This window comes from Embiotoca jacksoni, unplaced genomic scaffold (assembly GCF_022577435.1).
Source record: "Embiotoca jacksoni isolate LCO1_2020_lvr unplaced genomic scaffold, fEmbJac1.0.p SCAF_25, whole genome shotgun sequence".
Taxonomy (NCBI): Eukaryota; Metazoa; Chordata; class Actinopteri; family Embiotocidae; genus Embiotoca; species Embiotoca jacksoni.
Window position 1 is genome coordinate 6733370 of NW_027185376.1, and position 27486 is coordinate 6760855.

The 27486-nt window shown below is 43.6% G+C and overlaps 2 protein-coding genes across 4 annotated transcripts in view; one reads left to right on the forward strand and one right to left on the reverse strand.

The window, feature by feature from the left end:
• The window catches only part of LOC138204228 (cadherin-10-like), an 81965-nt gene extending 76786 nt beyond the window's left edge, over window positions 1-5179 (forward strand). For all 3 annotated transcript variants that reach the window (XM_069159346.1, XM_069159347.1, XM_069159348.1), the window contains exon 12: window positions 1854-5179. In XM_069159346.1, coding sequence (XP_069015447.1) covers window positions 1854-2356 — 503 coding nt within the window. In that variant the 3' untranslated portion in view covers window positions 2357-5179. The remainder of the gene's footprint in view (window positions 1-1853) is intronic.
• A 459-nt stretch (window positions 5180-5638) lies between these two features.
• Window positions 5639-27486, reverse strand: part of drosha (drosha ribonuclease III) — an 81680-nt gene continuing 59832 nt past the window's right edge. The window contains 7 exon segments of the mRNA XM_069159349.1: window positions 5639-6313; window positions 15344-15390; window positions 16426-16518; window positions 18803-18906; window positions 20741-20823; window positions 23178-23319; window positions 24382-24487. Coding sequence (XP_069015450.1) covers window positions 6186-6313; window positions 15344-15390; window positions 16426-16518; window positions 18803-18906; window positions 20741-20823; window positions 23178-23319; window positions 24382-24487 — 703 coding nt within the window. The 3' untranslated portion in view covers window positions 5639-6185.

Consider the following 27486-nt stretch of genomic DNA (forward strand, 5'->3'; position numbering starts at 1 on the left):
ATACCATAGTATGACTTTATCTTCATTGAAAAAAATCACCAAAAAGTCATACTATAGCATGACGTTTTTTTCCGTCCAAAAAAATACTGTAATAGTTCATCTAAAATATGAAGAAAAAGTCATAGCACAGTATGTCGTCCCAAACGTCATACTATAGTGACTTTTTCTTTGTCGAAAAAAATCACAGAAGTCATACTATAGTATGATGTTTTATTTCGTCCAAAAAAAACAAAAAAACACCGAAGACATGTATGTTGTCTAAAATATAAAGAAAAAGTCATACCATAGTATGACTTTATCTTCATTGAAAAAAATCACCAAAAAGTCATACTATAGTATGATGTTTTATTTCGTCCAAAAAAATAAATAAAAACACCTGAGACTATAGTATGTTGTCTAAAATATGATCAAAAAGTCATACCATAGTATACTTTATCTTCATTGAAAAAAATCACCAAAAAGTCATACTATAGTATGACATTTTTTTCCGTCCAACAAAAATACTGTAATAGTTCATCTAAAATATGAAGGAAAAGTCATACCATAGTATGACTTTATCTTCATTTAAAAAAATCGCCAAAAAGTCATACTATAGTATGATGTTTTATTTCGTCCAAAAAAAATAAAATAAAAACACCTGAGACTATAGTATGTTTTATTTCGTCCAAATAAACCAAAAAAACATACCATAGTATGACTTTATCTTCATTGAAAAAAATCACCAAAAAGTCATACTATAGCATGACATTTTTTTCCGTCCAACAAAAATACTGTAATAGTTCATCTAAAATATGAAGGAAAAGTCATAGCACAGTATGTCGTCCAAAATGTCATATTATAGTATGACTTTTTCTTCGTCGAAAAAAAAATCACAAAAGTCATACTATAGTATGTTTTATTTCGTCCAAAAAAACCAAAAAAACACCGAAGACATGTATGTCGTCTAAAATATGAAGAAAAAGTCATAGCACAGTATGTCGTCCCAAACGTCATACTATAGTGACTTTTTCTTTGTCGAAAAAAATCACAAAAAAGTCATACTATAGTATGATGTTTTATTTCGTCCAAAAAAATACTGTAATAGTTCATCTAAAATATGAAGAAAAAGTCATACCACAGTATGTCGTCCAAAAAATTTTAAAGTACTTAAGTTTTAAAAAAAATTTTGGATGAAAAAAAACGTGATACTATAGTATGACTTTTTTTTTTCATCCAAAAAAACCCCAAAACATAAGGCTACAGTACGTCGTCTAAAATATGGAAACAAAACAAAACAAAAAGTAATTCTATAGTATGAGTTTTGTTTTGTCAAAAAAATTAAAAAAAAAAACAACTTCAGGCTATATAGTATGTCGTCCAAAATGTCAAGAACAAGTCTTATTATAGTTTGACTTTTTTCTACACTGTAAAATGTTAATCTGAATTCTGCAGCCTTTAAACAAAAGTTGCCTATCTGCCTCTGCTAGAGGTCAAAGGTCAGAGTTACACACTGATTCCTGGTTTGATTTAAACTAAAGAGTCTCGGTCAGTTTCGTGTCATCGCTCAAATATCAGGAAGCTTCCTAACGGTGCTGCGTTCGTAGCTCACGCGGTGTTCCTCGACGCCGTGAAGCAGCAGCGGCCCTGAGGAGGGAGGAAATGCATAATGCATCCTTGTAGTAGCTGAGCTTGTTCTACAAAGTCAGACAAAGGCCCTGAACATCAGTGAACACTCATGCAACATCAGCAACTCCCCCCGGACAGTCGGTGGCCTTCAGAACGAGGAGAGTGAGCGAAGAAACAACAGCAAAAAAAAAAAAAAAAGTCACCGAAACGCTCCTTTATTTTGTTCTCTGTTTGTGTTGTCGCCGTAGTGATCGTGGTGCTGTTCGCTGCCCTGAGGAGACAGAGGAAGAAGGAGCCTCTGATCATCTCCAAAGAGGACGTCAGAGACAACGTCGTCAGCTACAACGATGAAGGGGGCGGAGAGGAGGACACTCAGGCCTTCGATATCGGCACGCTGCGCAACCCGGAGGCCATCGAGGAGAGCAAGCAGCGGCGGGACATCGTGCCCGAGAGCTTCTACCCTCCGGTCCGCCGGCCGGCGCCGCCCCCGACCCGGGACAATAACGGGGACGTGAGGGACTTCATCAACCAGCGGCTGCAGGACAACGACAGCGACCCGACGGCGCCGCCTTACGACTCCCTGGCCACCTACGCCTACGAGGGCAACGGCTCCGTCGCCGAGTCCCTCAGCTCCCTGGAGTCGGCGACCACCGAGGGCGACCAGGACTACAACTACCTGAGCGAGTGGGGGCCCCGTTTTAAGAAACTGGCGGACATGTACGGGGGCGACGACAGCGACAGGGATTCCTAACGAGAGATCTGGCACACGGACAAGCGGAGAAAACACAAAGCGCACAAAACACACACAAGCACGTCGCAGAACTGTCCGGCAGGGCGTGCGTGTGTTTGTGTGTGTGTGTGTGTGTGTTTGTGTTTGTGTGTGTGTGTGTGTGTGTGTGTGTGTGTGTGTGTGTGTGTGTGGCGAGCGAGCGAGTGAGCGAGGGAGGCGTCGAACGGACAGACGGACGAGCGCCGGTCGTCCAGGTGCTCCTCCGCCGCCTCCGATCACCGTTCAGTCGTCCCTCCGGTGACCAGACGTCGGCTTTTGTGCGTCCAGTCAGTGTTAGTTGCGTTTTCTTTTGCGAGGGAACACTTTAAAAAAAAACAAAAGAAAAAAAAAAAAAGAGACGTATTTTTTGTTTCTGTGCGTGCGTGTGTGTATACGGGGTGTCCATGAGGCCCAGATATATCTATACCGATATTTTATTTGGTTTTATTTTTGGTTCGTTTCTCCAAAGCTGCCTGTGGTGGACACGTTTCGACAAGCAGTTTTGTAAACCAACAGATATGCCTATGTATGTATTTTTCAGTGTTTCTGGGACAAAAACATGCTGCATATTGTGAGTTCTATCTTAGCTTGTGTACGTACGGTAATATGATACAATACGCTGTACAGTTGTTTTGTTTTTCTAGGGATTTCTAACACCCCCCACCCCACCCCACCCCATCCACCCCACCCCATCCACCCTCACCTCAGCGACGGCTGCCTCACATCAACCACTCATCCACCGTCTTGACTTTTTGAGCCACAGGGAAAATAAAAAATAAATCTCCTTCCGGATTGTTCTACATCAGTTTTTGGGGTTTTCCGCCGCGGCAGCTGTTGAGAAGCGGTGAAATGTTCTTTAAAGCTCACACACAGCTGCGGCGAAGGTCTGTGGGATTTTACGGCTACAACAAAACACACAGTTATTTTTACAGTTTTCCGATTTTCATCAGCGTCCGCTGTGAGGAGAGCTGAAATACCAAATATTTCCTTACTGAGCTTCATGTTGTCAGAGCTGCTCTTCTGTGGCTGAGAGATGAAGTACGTAGGATCTTTGTTTTTCCTCCTTTTTTTCTACGCTACGCTGAAAAATTCATCGATACAAGAAGCGTCAGGCTCAGTTGGAGGAAAAATACTGGTGGGGTCTGACTTTTTTTTGCAGCTCAGAAATGTCCCATTTAAACGTTGGAGGATCGTTGCCATGACGCCACGGAGCTTGAAAACACGGCATCAAGTTAAATGAAACATCTCGTGGATGGTTACCATTAAAATTCATTATGCAATTTGATTTCCCTTCCCCCCTAAACGTTTTCATTTTTATCTGTTGTGGCGACGAAAGGAGCCGGAAAAGTAGAAATCGATGCGGGAACAAAAACGAGTGATTGAAATCTATAAAGACGTCTGACGGGAATCGGCCCGTCTGCGGAGCTTTTAAACTTCATGTGACGAAGAATCAAAGTCGGGGAAATCAAGAGTCGCCTTGAATTACAGGGAACAAATCGACGCTTTTCAATCTTCTTCATTTTTGAGGTCTGACTAAAGTGACTTACATTAAAAACATGAATATAAATAAGAGTGTTTCTTACTTTTGGGATTTGAAATCTACACCTGTATGAATCCAGATTTTGGCCGCAGATTAATTGTAGGATTATAAAAGAAACGTGGCAAAAAAAAAAGCGAAGGGCGGCGGTGTTTCCCGCCGAGCCGAGCCGAGCCGAGCCGAGCGGCGCTACGTTCCCTTCGTTACATGAACCGGACGTAGCGCTTGAAGAAGGTCAAATCCTGCAGCGGGAGACGAGCGACGGTTCAATTCTGGAAAATAAAAAAATAAATTAAAAGTCATGAAAATGATCCTGAGAGAAGCAACACAGTCAAATTACTGGAAGACCTCCGAACTACGAGTAAACAGCCGAGAGATATCGAGAGGAAAAAAAAAAACAAAGCGCCCGTCCGTACTTTAGCAAAAGGCCAACCTGTGAATAATAATAAAAGAATTATTGCCATTATTTTCCATTAAACAAACCAATTGATGGAACAGTGGTTGGAAAATGATTTGTGTGCAACTATTGTATACATGCTCTGTTTTTTTTAGTTTTTTTATGCCCCCTTGTTTTGTTTATTAGCTTGTTGCTGCAGCTTCCCGTTGTGTAAGTGGCCATTTCAGACTGCGGCGGTGTTGCTGTGATAAACATTTAATGGGTTTAAAACCCTTCACTCTAAAGAAAACGGCTTTTCAGCCTCGAGGTACGACGTGAGGTCTCAAATGGAAATCAACTTGACAGCAGCACTCACCAAAAGCGTTTTTTTTGTTGTTCTTCCTCTTCGGTCTTCAGAATTTCCTGTCTTCACACGTGGGTTTGTCAGCATATCGCCATTACGAAGACGTGCTTGTGTTTTCCTATGGAGAGTATAATTGCCTCCGAGCATTGGCGCCATGCTCGGCTAAGATAACAGAAGACACGGTAACGTACCGCACCGCCACGTCGGGGTTTTTGTTTTGTTGTTTTAAAGCTGAGGAAACTAGATGGTGACACTGATGTCCTCTTTCTCTCCAGATACGATAGATCTGTGGTTGTTGATGTGTAGACACGGCCGGCCTCGCCATCGGGGCTCGCCTCCACTACGCTGTATTATGTCGGTGACAATGTGGTCGAGCAGTGGAGTCTTTTGTCGGTGTAGAAAACAGTTTCGAGAGGTCGTGGTAGTGAAAGGAGGCCCGACACCGTCGGCCGCTCGTCGACCTGCTTTGTAAAACCGTGATATTTTGTACTGAATATTTATATGACACAATTAAATATCTTAAAAATCTGCCTCCGTTTTCCTTTTTTCTTCCAGAATATCATTATTTGTTTTTGTTTTTATATTTGTGGCAGACTACTTTCTCCTTTCCTTTCCTTCTAGTTATGAAGGACAATTTTACTTTGATCCAAAACAGCAGCTACAGGTGAGACATCTACTTCCCTCACAGGTACATTATCTACGATACAGCTCGGTATAAAAGACCCAACTCTACACGTTAGATAGTATTAATATGACGGCCGTTGTTAAATAGCTGGATCCAGAGGCTGCTGAGCTGAGGAAATTGTTAATTAGACAATCTATAATTAAGATCTGCTCAACAGCCAATCGGATTTAGAGGTTAAAAAAATAAAAAAAACTAATATTTTGATTATTAGAGGATGAGTGGCAGATGTAAGACAGATGGTGAATAAATATAATTGACATTTTTAGCGGGAGAGGATTACGACAAACACAAAATTAGAAAAAAACAAACAGATTTTGGACAGATTGGATCTGAATGTGAAACTTTATTTACATTATTAGCATTTGATGGTTCATTCAACATTTCATATTCCATTTAAAAACGTCTACTATTTTCAGTTTCATTTACGTTTCGCCATGTGTCAGGAAAAACACTGAGCTCCTGCTGCGGCTTTTTTTGCATTTAAAAAAAGTTCAGTCATCAGCTCCATATTTCATTATCAGACAACACAAGACAACATAAGGCCACCTTTGACAGCGCCGCGGTACTAAAGAGCATAAAACATGACGGCGTTGGGCTTCATTTCTCATTCTGTTTGCCGTCTGTTGCACTTTGAAAGTCGTGTGCAAAAAAAAAACAACAACAACAACCCAATTCCACCCTAAATATTTGGGTTAACGCAGCTAATCCCCACCTCCACCCACAGTCAGTCATCCCTGTGACATCACAGCTCCGTGATCAACTAGTGGCGCCTCCATTTTGCCGGCTCTCGCCTGGACAGCTGCGACGCTCGCAGACGAGGCTCAAAAAAAGAAAAAGAAAAAGGTGCTGTCACTTCCTGCCTTCCTCCACCTCGTCGGTCTTCTCCTGCCTCTCCCGCTCTCGTCTCATCTCCTTCAGCTCCTGTCTGTATTTCCGCTCGATGAAGCGCTTCTGATGAGCCATCTGTGGGAAGTTATCTGGTACAGGGAGAGGCAGAGCGGGAAACAGATAAAGACAGAGACAGAGAGGCAGGGGTGTGAAGAGACAAGGTCAGTTTCCAACCGGGCGAGGACGGCAATTTAGGGTTTAAAATTAGCAGCGACTCTGTGCTTTTTTTTTTTTTTTTTTCCCATCGTGAGCGTCGCGCTGTCACTTCGGTCAAATGAGCGAGAAAATGTTGCGGCGACTAAATTGCCCTCGTGTTGTTATTTCATTAATAGTGATGAAGTAACAAGAAATTAGACAGGCCTTGTTTGGTTTCAGCACAATGACTATGAGATCTGATAACATAATTACAAGTGAACATTTCTAAATGAGATCTGTAATAAGATGGTGCAGTGTGACAGCAGGAAATAAAATGAAATATAAACATGATACAAGCGTATGTTAACAGAAAGGCACAGATCATTTTTTTTGTCGTTTTAAAAACTTTACAAAGCCTCAGTTTTGAGTTTTCTGCTCACTGCCAACTTGGAGGGAACCATTTCCAAACCCAGTGGAACTATATGATGTATATTTAAGATGCAATACCAGCGGGTGCCACTTGGGGTCTGCTCCAAAGAGGCTCCTGCTCCACAGACTCCAATTCAACGTCTTTAATGAAATACAAAGTCAATAAGTGTTTTCCACTCGTCACTATGGTGTCGGTTGCTAAAGTCGCTCCTTCTTAGTAGTTTTCTGGCCCTCCATCTGAAAATAATCCCGTCATTAACTGGATATGAGGCCTGAAAAAGCAGTATGTCTGTTTGATTGACAGGCCTGTGGTACAATCAGGTTTCAGCTACAGATGGGCGGGGCAAAGTGTCAGATTCACTTCTGGTCACTTACGGCTCCAAAATAACAACATGGCGACGGCCGAACTCGAGGCTTCACAAACTATTGATTGTAGTGTTGTTGTATTGATTGTTGAGGTAAAAAAAAAAAAACACATCAGGGTAAATACGACGAGGTCGGAGGAACCACGACAACTGAACTGGTTGTAAATAAGAGAAACAATTTAAAAACGGCACTTAAGAGTGTTTAAAAACTTGTTGGAGAGTTGGAGCAGTTTCAAGATTCAAACTGAAACAATAATAATTCTTAAATAGGAGTAAAAAAAATAAGGTTCAGAAAAACAGAAATATGAACAGTTTCAACAAGTTTAACAGATTAATCTCACGCAGCTTCAAAATGTCAAGTACAACAGCCCTGATTAGAGCAACGTTTTTCAGCTTCGCTTTAAAGGTCCAAACAATGTCAGAAAACAGCTAAAAATGACATCGTAAAGTGGCAGCTGATGTATTAAAACTGGTGTTTGTCTGATCGAGTCCCAAACTGAATCGACAACTGAGAAAAACAGCAGAAAATGACGTTTGAGAAACTGTAATTTTATTTCTTTAACAAAATGACCGAAACTATTATTTCAACAATCGAAATTGTTGCTGATTACGTCTGTAAACCGATCAAATAAATAGGATGCAACAAAAATCATTTTATCATCGTTGAATTTTACTTTTATATTTATGTTTTAATAATTTAGTCTGTAAAAAAAAAAAAAAAATTCCCCTCGGGGATTAATAAAGTGTATATATATACCTACCTACCTACCTACCTACCTAATTCAAAACTCTGAGAGTCAACTATCACGTTGTCATCTTTTCATTTCTTTTTTAGAAAAAAAACAGTTTTCCGATTTCCATTTACTTCCTGATTAGATAGTTCCTGAATCTCCTGACTCTGAAAAGTATTAAAAACCAGCAGATTTGGTGAAACTCTCACTGGAAGGCAGCAGCTTCGTAGCTCAGGTGATTTTCCATTAAGACGAGTTTACGAGTTTAGAGCGTCTCCCCGCTGCACACTTCAATTTAAAACAGCGTGCGTGACAGCTGCCCGGTGGTTTGTGTCGACTCGCTGAGACGCACGTTTGACGGTGCAGATTTTCCACTCGTTGGCCGTGACCATGCAAACTCAGGACAAATTAGTCTTTCAGTACTTTTTCCCCATCAGGAGCTTTAAAGGCAGTTTTCTTTTTTTTTTTAGGAGCTAATAGAAATATTGTCCTCCCCGTGAGGGGTTCACTATTTACCACACAGTGCACTTAAGACGTGTCTGAACACATATTTTATCAGTTTGACTCCATTCGCCTGCAGCTTGGGTTTGAAATAAGACTTAAAGAGCACCGAGTTCCAGCTTTAAATATGAAGAATGCAGCTTTTTTTTAATACGTAGCCCTAAAGGGACCAGAGATATTGGATATATTAACATAAACCTACAAAATAAATAATCATCATGTTCAATATTTGATTTAAAACATCTATTGAAGTCGATGATCCACGGACATCAGCAGACTTGATGGTTTATTAGGGCCATTGTACGTAAAAGAAAAATAAATACGAAGCTGGAAAAAAAGGGGGAATATACAAATACAACCTTTGACAACATGAAAGTGTTCGAGAGCTTCTCGCGTTTAGTCACATATATTCACATAGCTGAGCTCCACCCAAACCAGCTGGATAAGCTTCTTTTATGTTTGAATGTTACAAGTTTTCTTCACAATCACTTCAAACATAATGTAATGTGATTCTGGGAAAAGATCAAAAGTATTTCCTTGATACATGGCAAGCTTTCAGAATAAAGTGATGTGGTTGCTTGGCAAAAAAACAAGTTTTTTTTCTCATAAATGTTTGACTTAATAAAATAGAATATTTGAGTCTGAAGCTTTTTTCTTGATACATCACCTCCATTCAACAGCCCCATTTTCTTTTCTTTTTTTAGACCTATAACAGCCCTAAAACGCCTTCAGACATTTCTATTTTCCCTGCTGAAAATCTTGTTGTTTACGTCTCTTTTGACTTCAGTCTTGTCTTAAAGTAAGTAATACTTTTCCAACACGCCCCCCGCTGAGTCATAAAAAACACCATGGAGGGAACGTGTATAAAAAAACAGAGGTCCTGCAGTGTTTGCCCAGAATGGATGCAAACATCCCCGAACACCATTAAAGCTGCGAGTCAGCACCTTTTCTTTTCCGCCCTCAATCACTGTTTTCATTTCAAATCCAATGTGCTGTCGTCTGGAGCCGAAACAGCAGAGGACTTGACGGCGTCTAAACGCGGAGGGCCTGAGCTGCATCGCGGGCAGATAGTGTACATTATCCTGCGATAAACGGGCAGATTCAATTATGACTATTGTCCAGACGGCGGACTCGCAGCTGATAACATGTCCGCCTGAGGGTTTCAGCCAACTATTCAACTATCTGCTGTGGATATTGTGGGTTTTTTGGACAAAGCTGCTGTCCCACTGCGCAGAAACCAGGAGCCAAAATGGAGCTGGCGTGTCGGATACGACACGTTTACCCGTCTGGGTCGTGTTTCACCGCCTCTCTGCTGCTGATTAGTTAATCACTGTCATTCAAAAACACATCATCATAAAGGTGTGTTTTAAAATCTCAAATTTCGCTTTAATATTTCAGCTTCTCAAATGCGAGGCTGACGTTGCCTTTTTTTTTTTTAAACTTGTAATTCTTTAGACTGTTGGTCAGACGTAACAACAAATATTTTAAAGATGTCACCTTGAGCTCCAAGAAGCCGTGTTAAGTAACTATGTGGAAGATTTCACCGTTTTTTTTTTTAGATATTCTTCAGGAGGAACCGGCCACGAGTATCTAAAAGCCAATCAGTGCTGCCAGTTCTTCTCATCGAAATTCAAGACCCTCCTATTGTAAGTGAAACACTGGTCCAATAAAAAAAACCTCTTCAATTTACATATCATGTGTCTGACTGCTGAATAGAAAAAAGGACTAATGTATTCTTCCTCCTGCAACACTGTAATTTGTCATTATAGCAACAGGAGAGGAAAAGTGCACGATAACGACAATATCCTATTAAAAAAAGAAAGAAGGATCAAATTAAAGGAAGAAAGAAGAAAAAACATTCTGAGGGAACTTCTGAGACACACACACACACACACACACACACACACACACACACACACACACACACACACACACACACACACACACACACACAGAAAACACACAAGTCTATTTCAATATGCTTTCGGTGAGTAAGCAACACTTGGCGGGCCTTGGGAGAGAAAACTACATATTGCAGTTAAAATATGGAAATCACCAACATTTTTCCCTGAGAGATGACTTGAGAATAACCCACTCGAGGAAAAAAAGAGAAAAAGAAAAGCTTCGGCCATTTACATTGTTTAACATGCAGCACAAGAGCCATCGTTAAAAAATAGGCTTTCGCTGAAGAATACACGAGGCTCTTTGATTCGGGTGCACGTCGGCGGCGTTCAGACGACTCTCAGCCCGAGAAAAGCACCTTTGAGGAACGCTGCACTTTGCATTCTGATTACCTTCCGCTGAGGTGTTGGCGCACTTAGCTCGGATTTTACTTTTTGTTGTTGTTGTTGTTGTTTATCGACAACGCTGGCGAGTCCTCTCAAGGACGGAGGATGCGGTCTTGAGATTTCGGGGAGGAGGGATGGAGGTGTATGTGTGTGTGTGGGGGGGGGCAGATCGAGTCCATCACACCTGGAGCTCACGCGCCACAGCGGTCAAGTAGCCAATAGTGCGCCGGGCGCTGATGAAGGGATTTCCCCCGCCGTGCCAAAGGCCAAACAAAAAAAACAACAACAGAAAAGACTGGCGCCATTGAAAAGAGATCCTGAATACTGTACTTTTTACTTTGCCTCGATCCATCCTTCGCTTTTCATCCAGAGATTAAGGGGGTTTAAAGGGAAGCTGAGGAAAAGAATATAGTTCCCCTTCCAGCTACTAGCCAGATCGAGGCTTCCTCCTCTCATTCAACAGATATTGCATTGTTTGAGAAACAAGCAGCTGCGAGGAAGCTTGAAGAAGAAGAAAAAAATTAAATAAGGGGGTGAGAGGAGGGAAGGAGGGGGCGGGGGGGGGGGGCTTAAAAGAGAGATGGGAGACTTTAAACAGACGCGCTGCTATCTGTAAGGATGAATGATAAATGGTTAAGCCTCTTCCATGGATATTTGATGTCGCAGTAGACCTATCGCTGCTCAGAGTAACTCGGCACCGCCGGCTCCTTCCTGCCTTCCTTCCTTCCTTCCTTGCTTCCCGCCTCCCGTCGGCTCCTCTCCTCTCCTCTCCTCTCCTCTCCTCTCCTCTCCTCTCCTCTCCTCTCCTCTCCTCTCCTCTCCTCTCCTCTCCTCTCCTCTCCTCTCCTCTCCTCTCCTCTCCGAGCTGGCTGCTCTCAGCTCGATATGTTTGCACTCATGTTTCTCCCGGCCCGGGCCTTGTTTAACATTTAATTCTGCCTTGACACATACAGGCAGGAGACTGTCAAAACGTGGGCCATCAAATAATGAAATGTGAATCATCAGCTGAGCCACCAGCGGATCGGGCTGCAGACAGCACACGCACACGGACACACACACACACACACACGCACACGGACACGGACACACACACATATACACACACACGGACACACACACACACACCAAATATTGGGCCCGGTTTTCCCTTTAATGAGCTCTGAGCTGTCTGACTGAACGCAGCCATGTCTCTCACCTCTCCGACACCGCCGGAGCCGCCGATCCTGTCAGCCAGGAAAAGCTGTGCAGCAGAAACAAAAAGTTCAATCCGGCTCAAAGTGCTGCTGATACTCGAGGAGGCTTTAAATAAAACATGGAAATGAATCCTGACACGTCGCGGCGAGGTGTTTCGGATCTGAGACGAAACACGAGGTAGGGGCTGTAGTACGAGAGGAGCGGCGGTGTGCTGCTGCTGCTGCACCGACGGCCAATAAGACAATCAATGAGGAATTACATGACACCGGGGCTAATGTCCTTGATTAGTCTTGCAGTGTGAACAAATGAAGCGAGGCCCTTGACAATCGCAGGAGAGACAGTGTGGCTCCGACAGGAGTTGATGCGTCAGGCGGGTTTCTGCAGCTCCACTGTCATTATATAACCTCATGGTCAGAACACACACACACACACGCACACACACACACACACACACACACGCACACGCACACGCACACGCACACGCACACACACACACACACACGCACACACACGCACACACACACACACGCACACCGCCTCTTCAAAAGGCGTGTTTGAACCCTGCTGCTGACTGAACTTGCGTATTTATCCCGACAAGACGACGCTCAACAACGGAATAATAAAGAACGGGGAGTTTTCGGTGAGATCTTCTGTACCAAAGCGATTAATTTAGGCCGACTACATTTCATTAGGAAATATGACCTCTAAAAAATAATGAGCCCCCCGCATGTAATAGATGAAGCAGTTCGGATCGACCGACAATTCACCGGTGGAGGTTTTATAGACAACTAATGAATCATTTTCATTATTCATTTGTTGTTTCTTTTGTTTTTTTGGGGGATTAAATTATTAACTGTTTAACGAGCGTCAGTTCTCTCAGTCCAAGCTGAAGGATTTAAAGCGACGTTTATTCGAAACTTCAATAAGATGTGTAACCTCACGTCATGGTTTAAATCTGTGAAATAATACTGCTGTGCTACTTCCACGTTCCCACGCTGTCAAATCACTCATTCATAATCCCGCCGTCACCAGATCTGCTCGATGATCTCTCTGCTCTTTAAATATATCTGAGCCTGCTTCTGTCAGAGGTTTTCTTCCTGTTAAATATAAGTTTTTCCTTCATACTATCAGAGGTTTACTTCCTGTTAAAAGGAAGTTTTTCTTTCATACTCAGAGGTTTACTTCCTGTAAAAAGGGAGTTTTTCCTTCATACTATCAGAGGTCTACTTCCTGTTAAAATTAAGTTTTTCTTTCATACTCAGGTTTACTTCCTGTAAAAAGGAAGTTTTTCTTTCATACTATCAGAGGTTTACTTCCTGTTAAAAGGGAGTTTTTCCTTCATACTATCAGAGGTCTACTTCCTTTTAAAAGGAAGTTTTTCTTTCATACTATCAGGGGTTTACTTCCTATTAAAAGGAAGTTTTTCTTTCATACTCAGAGGTTTACTTCCTGTTAAAAGGGAGTTTTTCCTTCATACTATTAGAGGTTTACTTCCTGCTAAAAGGGAGTTTTTCCTTCATACTATCAGATGTCTACTTCCTGTTAAAATGAAGTTTTTCTTTCATACTCAGAGGTTTACTTCCTGTTAAAAGGGAGTTTTTCCTTCATACTATCAGAGGTTTACTTCCTGTTAAAAGGGAGTTTTTCCTTCATACTATCAGAGGTCTACTTCCTGTTAAAAGGGAGTTTTTCCTTCATACTATCAGAGGTCTAATTCCTGTTAAAAGGAAGTTTTTCTTTCATACTATCAGAGGTTTACTTCCTGTTAAAAGGGAGTTTTTTTCTCCCACCTAGCGCTAATGTGGGAGTTGGTGGGTTTCCCTGGCGCTACATAAATGAAAATTTTGAAATATAAGTTAAACCGTCATTACTTCAATAAATAAACACGGTTTTTTAAGCATTGTGTCAACAACTTTTCAATCAAACTATTTCAATTTTCGATGCAACTTATTATGAAATGAGTTTCAGTGACGATCTGGTACCAGACGGGCTCCCCTCACGGCCTCCAGGGCTGAAGAGAAAGTACCGAGTGTATCAAAGCTAACTCGCAAATCGTCGTTTAAATGAAGTGACAACACAAAGTCAAACAAAAGCTCCTCGAACTGGGAGCCTTCTGTGGCGGAGGAAGGAAGACTCGTCGAGATGATTTTAAATTAACTGACCTTTTAAAAGACATTGCTAATCTAGTCACACGAAACAGCAATTTATGAGGGGGGAAATGTTCATTTACTCGCAATGAGCATCTATCAATCACGGTGACAGAGGTGTAGACTGGGGAGAGGAAACGGGAGGAATCCAGGGAGGGAGGAAGACACTGGAGAGAGAGTGTGTGCACTGAACTACGCCCCCTGATAGGGAGGGGGAGATGGGAGGGTGGAGGGAGAGGGGAGGGCGGGGGGGGGGGGGGGGGGGGGGGGCAGACAGAGAGCGGCTTTAAATAATAACACCCTATTACTAATGTTTCATAAAAAGCAGAAGCTCGGGTGCACAAACAGTATCAATCACAAGTGGCTGGAGGCCTCATTTATGAGCCAAATGAAATCGAGGCGCGACCCCGCCGCCCTCATCGAGGCCGGCAGCCCCGTTCCAACAAAGCCATTTGTGCTCACCTCCAGCTAATTAGTTGGGTAAAGAACAAATTGTACATTTGATTAATGCGGCGGTCACACGGATGCTGGACTGAATCCAGTCCAGAATATTACTCTTGTAACACACGGCGAACTCTTCACACGCTCGTCATAGAGAGGGATATTATGGCTCCACATGCATATGCATGGTGATGATGGAAACGGCTCTGTGAGTCTCTGAGAGCTCCGTAATTGTGTTTTTTTGTGTGTGTTTTTTTTTTTTAACTCTGCGGCAAACGAGATGTTGTAAAAAAAAAAAAAAAAAAAAAAAAAAAATACAATCTATTTTCCTTAAGTGGTGGTTGATGAAGAGACAATGACAAGATGAAAAACAGCCAAGGAGTGAAGCGGCACTTCGGGGACGCATCAGGCGCACTCCTTCAAATCTGAAGAGGAGCGGCGAGCGCGGGAGAGTCGGGCGAGTCGCTCTCGAGGGCTGGAAAACACAACAAAAACTTTACGAGGCTCTCGACGCAAACTTCCCGCGGCCCCTCCGGGATGATCGACGGCAGTTCGAGGATGCTCAGCCTCCCCCCCCTTCGGTTCTCCATCTCTGGCTCGGCCCCGTGCCTCTGCTCTGGGCGCGCACTTCAAACAGCCTAATGTCCTATATGTCGCAGCCAACCGGCTGGTCAGGCCACAGCTCTCTGCCAGCCATCTTGCATACTGTACAGCCAAAGCTAATATTCAACAGAGGCGAAGCGTGTGAAAGGCTTACAGTGTGTGTGTGTGTGTGTGTGTGTGTGTGTGTGTGTGTGTGTGTGTGTGTGTGTGTGTGTGTGTGTGTGTGTGTGTGTGTGTGTGTGTGAAGGGGATATATGGTGGGGAGGGGGGGTTGTTGTTACTCACATTTCTCGAGCGCATCCATCGCAGCTCCCATTTCCGCCTGTTGGATGCTAGATTAGAAATGTTTTTAAAGCGGAGACAGAGAGGGAGAGACAGAAAAGGCTCTTTAGCATATTCAAAATGTCTCTTTTTAAAAAAAAAAAAAAATTCTGTCCAAAAAAAATAAAAACAGGCCGAATATTGAGAGGATTATCAGAAGTGCATTATAGTTGTTTTGAAAGAGCCCTTTTTGCCGAACAATCGCAGGTAACACAGCGCACACATTTCTAAAAGGTAAGCCTATCGGCGGCTCGGCGCTGGGCAACCGTGTTTACGCCGGCAATTCGTCGTCCCCCCCGTATATATTATGGGGTGTGTGATCAGAGCCCGGCAGCCGGGAGCTTAAGTCATGTAAATACAAAAACAGTAAGCTGTCAAAAGATCCTATGGAAGGGACAAACTTATCGCCAGCTTAGAGAGCAAGAAAGAGCGCTTTCAAGTAGGGGGGGGGGATTTCCACATATGTGTGTGTGTGTGTGTGTGTGTGTGTGTGTGTGTGTGTGTGGTGGGGTGGAGAGGGGATGGGGGGTAAAAGATGTTTGATGGATTTAGGTTTCATTTCTCGCAGGCTCAGCTGCAGCTTTATCGTCAACCCCTCCAACCCTGAAAAGGCCTTCGCTCACAGATTCACTTTCTCTACTTTAACAAAAGAGGCAACACAAAGGTGTGCAGTCAAACACACACACACACACACACACACACACACACACACACACACACACACACACACACACACACACACACACACACACACACACACCTCCCTCGTAGCGGCGTCGCCGCCTCGTCACACACTCTTCCCCGGCACAAAGTGATATTTCCATAACACAATTTACGTCAAATCAATAATGAATCGATTCATTTTCATCCTGCATAATGTCCCTCCCGACTGGAATAGGCCAACAAGAGCTTAATTGCCATAATAAACATCATCAATAAAGCGCAGCCATTATTCTGGAGCCCATTAGCGGTGCATTGAGAACTAGAGCCCCCCACCACCACCACCATCCCGTCTCGCCGTGTCTTATTATTACGTGGTAGCTCACCTTGGGCCTTTGCCGCAGCCGATCCGCTCCCCCTTGAAGTAGACGGCGACGGTGTACGTTCGGGCGTGCGACGGCCCGACCGTCTGCAGGGTCCTGTGAACGCAACACGGGGGAAAGAAGGAGGGTTTTAGGACGGAGAAATAATATCACTCGACAGGAAAGCGGCACGAGGACACTCTGGGACGCTGTCCTTCAGAGGGAATAACAAGAAAAAGAAAAAGGTTCAATTGGAACAAATATAATTCATCTCAAGCAGACGGTTGAGAGCCGCTTTGATTCGCTGGCAGAAGCCATCTGAGGGACGTATAAACAACTTTTTTAAAGCCTCCCAAACTCCCCGCACTCATCTTCAGATACTGAGATCTGTGTTTGGTTAAAATAAATAAATAAATGACACGCTGACAATAAGTCTTTGAGAGGCCCACGAGTCTTGAAGGGTAAATAAAGAAAAGAGCCAAACGAGTCTGCGAAGGATGACGGGAGAATATCAGTCGGCTAATTCACACGTGTACACTCATTTATAAGGAAGGAAAAAAAAATAGAAATCCAGCTGTCAACTTTTGTTTCATTTCTGCGGGGACGTGTGTACGAGACAGTTGTTTGAAATGTTAACATTAGCATAAACATCTCCGACCCAAGCTGTGAGTCACGCTAAATTATTCACGGACAATTTACTTATTTCAGGAGAGCGATCCATTTTTAATGCAATGTGGTCACTTATGACACTCTTATCAATAATTCAGGCTTCCCCCCCCTTTCTCACTTACAAACGAGGAAGCACACGTGTGTGCGAGCGCCGAGCAAATAAGATTCTGGCGGGTTTTTTTTTTCTTTTTTTTCCTTTTAGCCAAATCTCGACAGAGAACGAGAGAGCGCGGCGTCGCTCGGAGTTACCGCGGCGACGAAGTGACGGGGAAAACGAAGACGGAGTGGAAAGGAAAGGAAGTCCGCTGATGGAGGTGTGAGAGGACGAGGAGGGAGTAAAAAAATTAAAAAATAAAAGCATCCCGGGCTGCAGCAGCTAAATGCTAAAAGCAGCTACTTTCTCTGTAGTGTGTGCGTGTGCGTGTGTGTGTGTGTGTGTGTGTGTGTGTGTGTGTGTGTGTGTGCGCGTGTGCGTGTGTGTGTCCGGCCCTGACGACATGTACAGTAAAGTGATGCTGCTTGATTCTGGACTTCTTCCCGAGTCCTTTCCCGAGAGCCTCTGTGGGTCACCTGGCCGGTCGGTCGGAATAATAAAACAGAGGCGACGCGAAATGACGTTTTGGGAAGAGTCAGTTTCCATGGCGACGAACACGCCGCACCACGGCAGCTCTCTCGAAAGCATTCGATCAAACGACACATGGTCCTTGACTTTTTGTTTTTTTTTGTCAAGCGGGAGGTCTCTTCGGGCATGTTTATCTATCACAACAACACGCACCTTTTACGAGCCTCTTCACGGGCCAACGAGAGAGAAAAGGACTCCTGGAAATGAGGTCTGTGCCGTTTAATTTATTCTGGACGTGAAAGCGAGGTCACGGCGAGGTCACGGCGAACACGTGTTTTTGGTTCGTTTATAACACAAATGTCAAGAGTTTTGAAACTAAAATAACAAAAATAGAACTTAAAACAACAGATGAAAGGATAATTATCTGCAAACTTGAGCACTGCAAAATAATATGTTTGATGATGCCTCAAAAACATTGTTTTGATTCTTAATTAGTAGGTTAAATGCAATTATTTGTGGCAGAAAGTGCTTCATTTTCTTGTGTTTAAAATCTCTGAGTGCTAAATTCAGACGTGACTCTCATGTCAACGTAGCAACACAAACTGAGACAGGAAGTAGTATACTCTACGACAGGAAATTGCGTATATGATGACAGTTTTCCTAAAATTAGATTTTGAAGAATCGATTCATGGTTGAAATTGGCTGATGAATAAAATGAATTGTAAAACATTTTAAAGAGCTGAAATAAATTAATAAAGCGTTGTTGATTTTTTTTTTTTTATGGTTCAATTAAATTAAACAGACACTTGAGGACGTCTGGGTAAAAAAAAAAAGAAAAAAGGTTTAGTCTATTGTGGGGAATAATGACATGAACAGACTGTTTCCTGTGGTGTTTAACAGCCAATCAAAGTAGAGCTGATTGATTGCATAGTTTTTGTAGCAGCCAGATAATTTCTTTTTTATATAAATATAATATTCCTGCATTGATTGATGGACGGGGCCAAGAAATTATTCCTTTTTTAGTTTATTCGACTTACCCCCCCCCCCTCCCCCCCCAAAAAAAATAAAAATCACTGTATGTTTTGATAAAATGATCCATATGAATACTTCCGGATAATGTTGAATAAAATTAAAAGCAGTGTTGTGCTTCAGCGGTAGCTGTGCTCTTACTTGTACAGCGGGATATCGGGCTCCTTGCCCTCCGTTCTCAGGGTCAAGCAGCACTGCTGCAGCTGAGACTTCGGGTCGTTCCAGTCCTGGTTCAGAATGAACTCCTGCAACACACACAGGAAAAACATAAATAAAATAAATACATAAAATAAAAACCCCACACACATGCAATTAAGCTGCTTTTTTTTTTTTTTTTCACCACTAACTTCTTTTAAAAGAATCAGAAACTCTCTTTTCCTTCCTCACTTATGCTTTTATTTCATTCTCGGCTTTTTAACCCCCCCCCCCGTACGTCTTCTTCTGGACTCACTTATTTTGCACTTTCTCTTTCTCTCTTTGACTTCTGGCTTCTCCATCTGTGTCTTTCGCGGCGGGTACAAATCACAGGCTACTTAAGACAAAAGCCAATCCCCGGCCAGAAATAAAGAGCGTCTGGGAGTCTCCCAGGTGTGCAGCCCTGATACATTTCTCTTATCCAGGGGGGACTTCTAAAAGCTCTTCCATTAACGGGTGAAGCAGCCTTGTCATAAAAAGGCAGACTTTTTGAATCCAGAACTGTCTGCTCCTATTAATTTTCTACAAAGAGTGCTTCTGCTTCTGTTGCTCGCGCTTACCCTACTCTCTTCACTTGACTGCCCCCCACCTCCTCCTCCTCCTCCTCAACCCTCCATCTCTACTGCTCTTGCTTTAACTTTCTTCTCCTTCCCACTTTTTTTCCCCTCTCTCTCTCTCTCTAGGGGGGGTGCATCTAACGCTCTCTAGCCTAAAACTGAGAAAATCTTTTTTATAACCCGCCTCTAGTAGGAGATGCAACCCCCTCTCCCCCTCCCCCTCACTTCTATAGGCTTAATCACAGGATGCGAGCATATATGTCCCTCGTTCTTTTGTTTTTTTGCCTCTCTGTTTCCATCCAAATGGGATGAAGCAGCAGCGCTGTGTTTCTCCAGAAGAAGGCTACATGGGGAGGCGCCCTAGCTGTTTCACAACTTTTTTTTTCTCTTGGAAGTGGAAATGAGGTGCTTTCTCTCTCTCTCTCTCTTACTTTCTCTCTCTCTTACTTTCTCTCTGTCTCTCTCTCTCTCTCTCTCTCTCTCTCTCTCGCAAGCGACCATGACGCAAAAGCACAGCTCCTCCAAGAGCCGGGGATTCTCCCTGGAGAGACTCACCAAGACAGCAATTAGCATGGCATATCAGACCACTGCAGCAGCTTCACAAGGAGAGGTCCAGCGCGGTGCGGGTACTCCGACATGAGCCAACCCCCCTCCCCCCATGTGTGTGTGTGTGTGTGTGTGTGTGTGTGTGTGTGTGTGTGTGTGTGTGTGTGTGTGTGTGCGTGTGCGTGTGCGTGTCCATTTAGGTACGAGAGTGGTGGGGTTTTCATAGTTTGTGTCTTTTCCTCCAGCTGCTTTATTGATGGGAAAATAGCAGCCTTAAAGCTCCTCTATCTAAAATCTGGAGTCGGGGCACTTAAATTATATATAAATATAAAAAATAAAAATGGCCCGTCCTTTCTTTTCACTCACATCGGGGCCCTTCCAAGTTTTCCACTTATTCAACTTTATTCGCAGCCCTCCAGAAGTGGACGCCGGCGACGGGAACCGAGCACTTCTGGGATCGATGGGGGGAAAAAAAACGCTGCTGACGAACATTAACAACCCGCCGACACCGCTGCGATTCCCATTAAAGACGATTAAAAACAGCGGCCGTGAGCTGCCATTGTTGGAGGCATTGAAGAGCAGCAAAAAAAAAAAAAAAAAAAAAAAAAAAAAAGCAGCACTCCGGGGCCGCGTGTCGATGCCAGCGCCATTAGGGCCCCGGCCATTAGCTACCTCCCTCCTCCTCCTCCTCCTCATCATCATCATCTCCTCTCTGTCGTATAGGTGCTCGGCTCAGCGGCTCATTGATCAGCTGCGAGTGGATATCGATACGGAGGCTCACCTTCAGCCGCGGGAAGAAGCAGACGTTCATGAAGGTGTGCACGAACTCCAGGTCTTTATCAATGTAGAGGGCTGCGATGAAGGCTGCGAAGAGGAGAAAAGAAACGTATTAAATAAATAAAAAACTAAGCTTTACTTCCTGCTCCTGAAGTCAACAGAGACCATGAAGCGGATCTCAGCTGTTGGACGTCAACGCAAACAACTGGAAAAAGATGGTCACTGTATCAAACAGGAAATTGGTAAAGCAGAGGCCACGCGGAGTTCACGGAAACATGGCTGTCATATAGGAGATAAAATTGAGAGCAACTGGAGGTCTATGTGAAGAGGGAAAAAAAAAGAAGAAGATTTGAAATGTAAGGTGTCATCTTCATCTCTTTGTTGTTTTTTTCTTCTTCCCTCTCTCCTCCATTAGACGCCAGCGTATTGGAGTATCGGAGGAGGGCCAGCGAGCGGCCTCCTGCCGCTCCGGGGCACGCCGCCTTATATACAGAAAAGCGGCGCGCTCGTCTCTCCTCCCTTATTTTTTCCCCCGAGTCATCAACTCTGCTCCGGCCTCAAACTTCCAGGGGCTGATTTGAAAGGCAAATGATATGAAGCTTCGAGTTGTTTTGTGATTCATGCATTAAGAGTTCGTCCGCTGAACGCTGACCTGAAACGCATTAGTGCTTTTTTTTATTTGTTTTTTTCTACAGTTGCTTTTTTTTTTTTTAATTATTATTATTATTATTCCACCGGCTCTGAACGGTTTTTATTCCGTATTCCCTTCGTGCCGCGGTCTCCTGTCTGCTCCCTCCGTCGGCCCGATGTGGACCCGCATAAGCGTCTCATTCAATACGTATGAGCTCGGTCCCTTGTGTGATGGAGGGGGGGGGGGGGTTAACCGCACTCGCTGCGAATATTAATGCAAAACACTTTTAATTTCTTATTCTGGGCTTCAAATGGAGGAAAAGAAGCAATAAAATTGAAACTTACAAAAAAAAAAAAAAAAAAAAAAAAAATGTAATTTGTCTGTAATGAATGCATTAACAAAAGAAGCTGTTTCATATTTGGGCGGTCAAAGATTGAGAGACATTCGTATTATAACTCCCTATGTGCCCATTCGATCCTTATGAGTGCAAGATTTTTGTTGTAAAAAGGTCAAAGGTCACGACGAGTTCACTTCTGTTTCCCGTTGTTGGTAATCAGAATCGATTCTAGTTGTATATTTTGTTTTGATTTCCCGTCTGACGCTGTGCTGCACTCTCGCTGTGTATAAAGCGCTTAAATAAATCAGCCGGTCTTGACTTGAGCGAAGCAGTTCGAGGTCACAACGAACCCGTGACCTCACGGCAGGATGAGCGTGACTTCTAACGGATCGAAGGGGCACCGCGGATTTCTTCTTCACGTGTCAGATAAAAAATAATACAAAAAGAAAGCAAAGAGCTCCACCGAGATCTCTCACAGGCCTCCCACCCACAAAACTCTCCACCTCGCCGCTTCCACCTCGACGAGAGAAGCCCAAACAGGAAGTCCAACACTTTATATTACTACAATGTGTAAATACTGAAACAGATTGTAATCGTAATGGGTCGGCGCCGCCCGCTCGTTACCGCTGCACCTGGAGCACGCCGCTCTCGATTCTTATCGGTATTAATTGTACTTTTCTGCTTCTCTAATCAGTACACAGTAAACAAACTGACTCTTAGTGTGTAAACAGGAGTGAGATTGGTGCTAATCTACCGCTGTTGAAGAACACACTGTATGTTAGCTGTACTTTTCTACTTGAATTTGTTGATGCTTCAGTTATTTCCATTTTCAAGGGCATAGACCAGAGGAGCCAATTCTGAACCATAATGACGACGAACTTAAAATGTTGTGCAGCTAAAAATGAAATAACGAGGTCTGCAGCAGCGCTCTTAAGAGTCCCTATTAAATTAGTGTCCTGCTTCTTCTATGAAGATTTTGTGTGTTCTCTCGCTGTCCTGCAGATGTTATGATGTTAAGTGTCTCCTCTGTGCCCGACTTTGGGCTGCAAAATAATAAAAATGAGCAGACTAAGAGAGTAGTGTTTCGGTGGAGGCGTGGTATTGATATCCTGCTGCTGGTCTCTGTGTAGCTGCAAATTGTGACTTCTCTCCTGCATACCAATTACACTAATTGTTTGAAGGCCTTATTGTGTTTAAATAAATTCAATTAGGCCAGTAGAATAGCAAAAGCTCATCAATATCTATATAAAAAATAACAACTTCAGCCCCATTTAAAGCCGATGGGAGCATCGTCCAGCGTGTTTGGCAGAGAAGTGACTGTGTTTGACGTCCAACACAAAGGGAAACACAGAAATCAATAGAGCTGCTTCGTTGCTGCCAACTTCAAACTGTTCTGGAGAGAAAGAAAGGAAGTCTACGAAGATGGTCTTTCCCGTCGGTGTCTGGGAGCGAACCAGCGAGCGGCGGACTCACACTCCAACAGGTCGGCCAGAGTTTTGGTCCGCAGAGCCACCGGCCGCTTGGTTTTGTCGTTGGTGATGGCGAACTCCTGCATGCCCAGCTCCTCCGCCACTTTGGCCTGCGTGCGGTTGTTCACCAGCGAACTGCGGAGGAGCTACGAAACAAAACAGAAGTCACATTAAAAAAAAAAAAAAAAAAAAAAAAAAAAAAACGGAAAAAGGGAACATGGAATAATTCATCAAAGACAGGAACTGTTATGCAGAGTAACATGTTTTCGGGGAGGATTGCACGTCGCTTCTCTTAAATATTACATCGTCGCTCGGAGCCGAGCGGATGACAACATGTTTCGAGATGGCCGGAGGTACGTTTTATGTCTCTAAAAGGAAAAACACAAACACGTTAAATATAGCTACAGATGTAGAAAAAGAGCAAATGGACCGCAGGACGACTGTCTGTGATCTGCTCTCCTTTAACGCTCCGCACGCAATCACAGTCGGAGACGCACAAACGCACACCAACACCAGCTGAATGAGCACTTTCCTTTTTTCTTTTCCATATCTCCACTCCACTGGAAGCTTTTACACAGCTGACGTCACGGCTTCTATTTCATCAGAAACATCCGTAAATAAATATCTAACTTCTGTGGGGGTTTTTTTGTATTAATTTTTTTTAGACAGGTTCACTTCCCCGCAGCCTCGAGCAGTCGGGTCTTCTGAAGAAGAAGCTCACTGACGCTCCAGTTGAGTTGCCGTTTGAACGCTGTCAAAAAAAACCAAAAAAAACGGACTCGCAGCGTTGAAAAGTGCGATCATTTGCTTTGTACCTGCGTTACGAGCACGCTTTTTTTTTTTTTTTTTTTTCCTCCCCCCAAACACTTGACAGCTTCTGCAAAAAATGTGCTGACAAAGACGTGTTATTGAGAAATAAATAAAAAAAAACACTGAACAATTTTGTCTCATGACGATACCCATCACACGCAGTACAGTAAACACACAGCCGCCGTGTGGGGCGAGCAGGAGAGTTTATTTGGTGGAAACAAGCGAGAGAGAGAGAGAGAGAGAGAGAAGAAGGGGGTTGAAAACCTGGCTGACACTCAGAGATTGATGGGAAGAAAAAACAAAAAAAATACAGTTGTGTTATTTCTTTTCAGGTAAACTTGTGCAAAAAGCAGAAAGCAGAGACTGGAGAAGTGTGGAGTGAGTTCATTCCATCTTACGGTTAAATGTCCTTCGTGGTGGTCGGGGAAGTGGATGAAGAGGTACTCGGTGGCCACCAGCTGCATGATGGAGTCTCCCAGGAACTCCATCCTCTGGTTGTGGCCCCTGGATACGAGAGAGGAAACACAAGGTTAGGGAAAGGGGTGTGTGTGTGTGTGTGTGTGTGTGTGTGTGTGTGTGTGTGTGTGTAGGGAGGGGGGGGGGGTGATGTGAGGAGGAGGAGGTAGGGATAAAGAGGAAGAGTTTCACATGAGGTCATCCAGCTACACATCACATTGACCGTTTCAGCACTTTTTGAACACACGGACTCAGAGAACTTCTTTTAACCCTCCAACAATCTCTAGAAAAAGGCCAATGGCTGCAGTGTGATGCTGCAGATCAGCCTCCCGCCCATCAGTGAGAGGCAGGCGGCGTACTGTAACTCCCCACACGGCTTAGAGCGGGGGTGGGGGGTGGTGGTGGTGGTGGTGGGGGCATGCAACTGCTGCTGCTGCTGTAATGGTCATTAATTAAACAGAATTATAGATTAGCATTGCAGATGTGGGCTGGTGCTGTGCCAGGCAGGCAGGAAGCGGTGGGGGTGGTGGGTGGTGGGTGGGGGTGATGGTGGTGGAGAGGTACATCCAGCAGCAGAGCACACATCCGTCCACGAGCTCTTTGCAGGAGGGGAAGAGTGAAGATGAGAGGGAGCGGTGATGCCGAGGTAGAAGACGAAGAGGAGGTTGGCATCAAAGAGAGAGAAAGGTCAAAGTTTATTGTCCGATTTTTTTTTATTATTATTTGGGGGGAGGAGAAGGAGAGGGGGGGGGGGGGCTGCCTTTTATGAGCCGCTGCGTATCAGGTCCGAAAGAGATCTGAGGTTAACACTCAGTGAAAACAGCAGTTAGAGCATCTTTATCAGGGCTGCAGCTGTCAAATATTCATATTTTCGATTCGTCTCCATTTTTTGGTTCTGTTGGAAAAGTTTTTAAGCAAATAAATTATGAAAAATGATCATAATGATCACGGTCACGTGAACTTAAAAATTGTTTTTTTTGTCATTGCCCTTCACAACCTGTGAATACTTTAAATTGCTTTTTTTATTATTTTATTTTTTTACCAAAACAACAGTCGCAATGCTGGAAATTCTTCATTTGCAACAATACAGAACACAGAATATCCCAAAAATCGTTTCACATCAGTTTATCTTTTAAAGAAAAGACAAATGTCCTTTTTACTTCAAAAGTTGAATAGAAAAAGTGGGTTTTAATTAATTTAATACACATCCAAAAGTTGCAGAGCTGCAGAGGATGAGTAAGAACTTTTTGAGGTCCTGGACAGAGTTTCATTAGGAGTGAAGGGACACTCGCTGCCTGATGCACATTAAAAATAATCACAGAGCTCCTTAATGAAAAGACTCTGCCACAGTTCATGAGAGCGTGAAGAGCCGAGTTTGGGATGAAGAAAGAAGAGGAAGAGGAAGAGGAGGAAGAGGAGGAGGAGGAGGAGGAGAGAACTCCCCGCTCATCCTGGAAGACAAGACGTCGAACGTCTTGATGTGGACGTTCAGGATGCCGGCAGGAAGCAGGTAGAAAGAGAGAGAGAGATTGAAAAGCTGCACTGAGCTGATTTCAAGTCCAATAGGAGGCAGAGCGAGAGAGAAAGGGGGGTTGGAGGGGAGGGGGAGAGGGGGAGAGGGGGAGATAGAGCGGGTCAGGGAGGAATGCGCTCCGGTGTGAAGCAGCACAAAGAGCCGTCCCTTATTCACTTCGGCGGCGGAGGCACAATGCTGCGGTGAGGTGGTGGAAATTGAAGTAAAAGTGTGGCGCCGAGGTCTTTATTCATCTTTGACTTTGATCTAAAATACCTTTAACGGTCCTTCTGAAGAGGCGGGGAGGGGGGTGGGGGGATGGAGGGGGGGCAGCCCGCCCTCAAAGAGGGGCACACTCCATTTATTTATTATTATTTTTTTTTATTATTTAAAAAAAAAAACGTTCCTCCTCTCGGCTCCTCTGGAAATAATGTGCTTGTTTCAGATGTGCGTGAATGTGGAAGGTTCAGACGTGTAGTCTGCGACCGGGTTTATTTATTTATTTTTTTTGGGGGGGGGGGGTCTCCGGCATGCAGAGACTGTTTGATCTCAGGTAAAAAGGCAACAAAAAAAACTTGCGTGTGATTTCTACCGCATGGAAAGATCAGTGTTAATTCAAAATGGGACGTCGACAGGTGGACGGTTCAGGGTCTCTTTGAACCTTGAAGCAGAAAAATTGTGTTTGAATAAAAGTGTTGCGGAAGTGACCTTAAGCTGCAGTACCACTGAGTGCCACTAGAGGTCGGCTCTGAAAAAAAGCCTCCAGCTCCATATACTCCCATTCAACTTCTCTCACATAAGTCAATAAGATTTCTCTACGAGTTATCTCGGTCTCGGATTCTTATTAGTTTTCTGGCGGTCCATCTGAAAATAATCCGTCATTAATTCGAAAATAAGCTTCAAAAAAGTTGTTGTGTCTGTTTGATTGACAGGTCTGTGGGTTACAGCTATCGGTGGGCGGGACGTAGTATTGCCGGGATTTCAATCAGATCAGTCAGATCCACCGCTGGCTCCTCCCCCCAGCTCGTCCAAATATGGTCATTTCCTGCTTCAAAGCGCTCCGAACTAGCAAAGATGGTGACGGACAGAATCTGAACTGGAGGATTCGTAACGTTCACAAACCAACGATGACGTCGCCGCTTGGTTTAAACTGCACAAGGAAAATATGACCTTCACTTCAAAGTTTCAATAACAACATAAATCTTTACAGACAAGCTGTTTAAATGAAATCTAAAATAGCAACTTTGGTGAAGTTTACCAAAACTATCAGGTTGTGATGAAATGTATTTTGGAAACAATTCCTTCAATAAAATAGAATAAAATGTGAAAGTGTAAAATAACTTCACCTGAAATCAGTCTTTTATTTGAAGAATCAAATCGGCGTAAAATAAAGAAAATAAATCGCTTCCTGACGTTGAATTGAGATCATCTGCAATGAGATTGAGAATGAAGCAGCTGCATTTCCTCACTTCGTCTTTCAATTCGACCAAACTCCGCTTGACAAAAATATAATCGTGCGTATAAATGTTTCAAA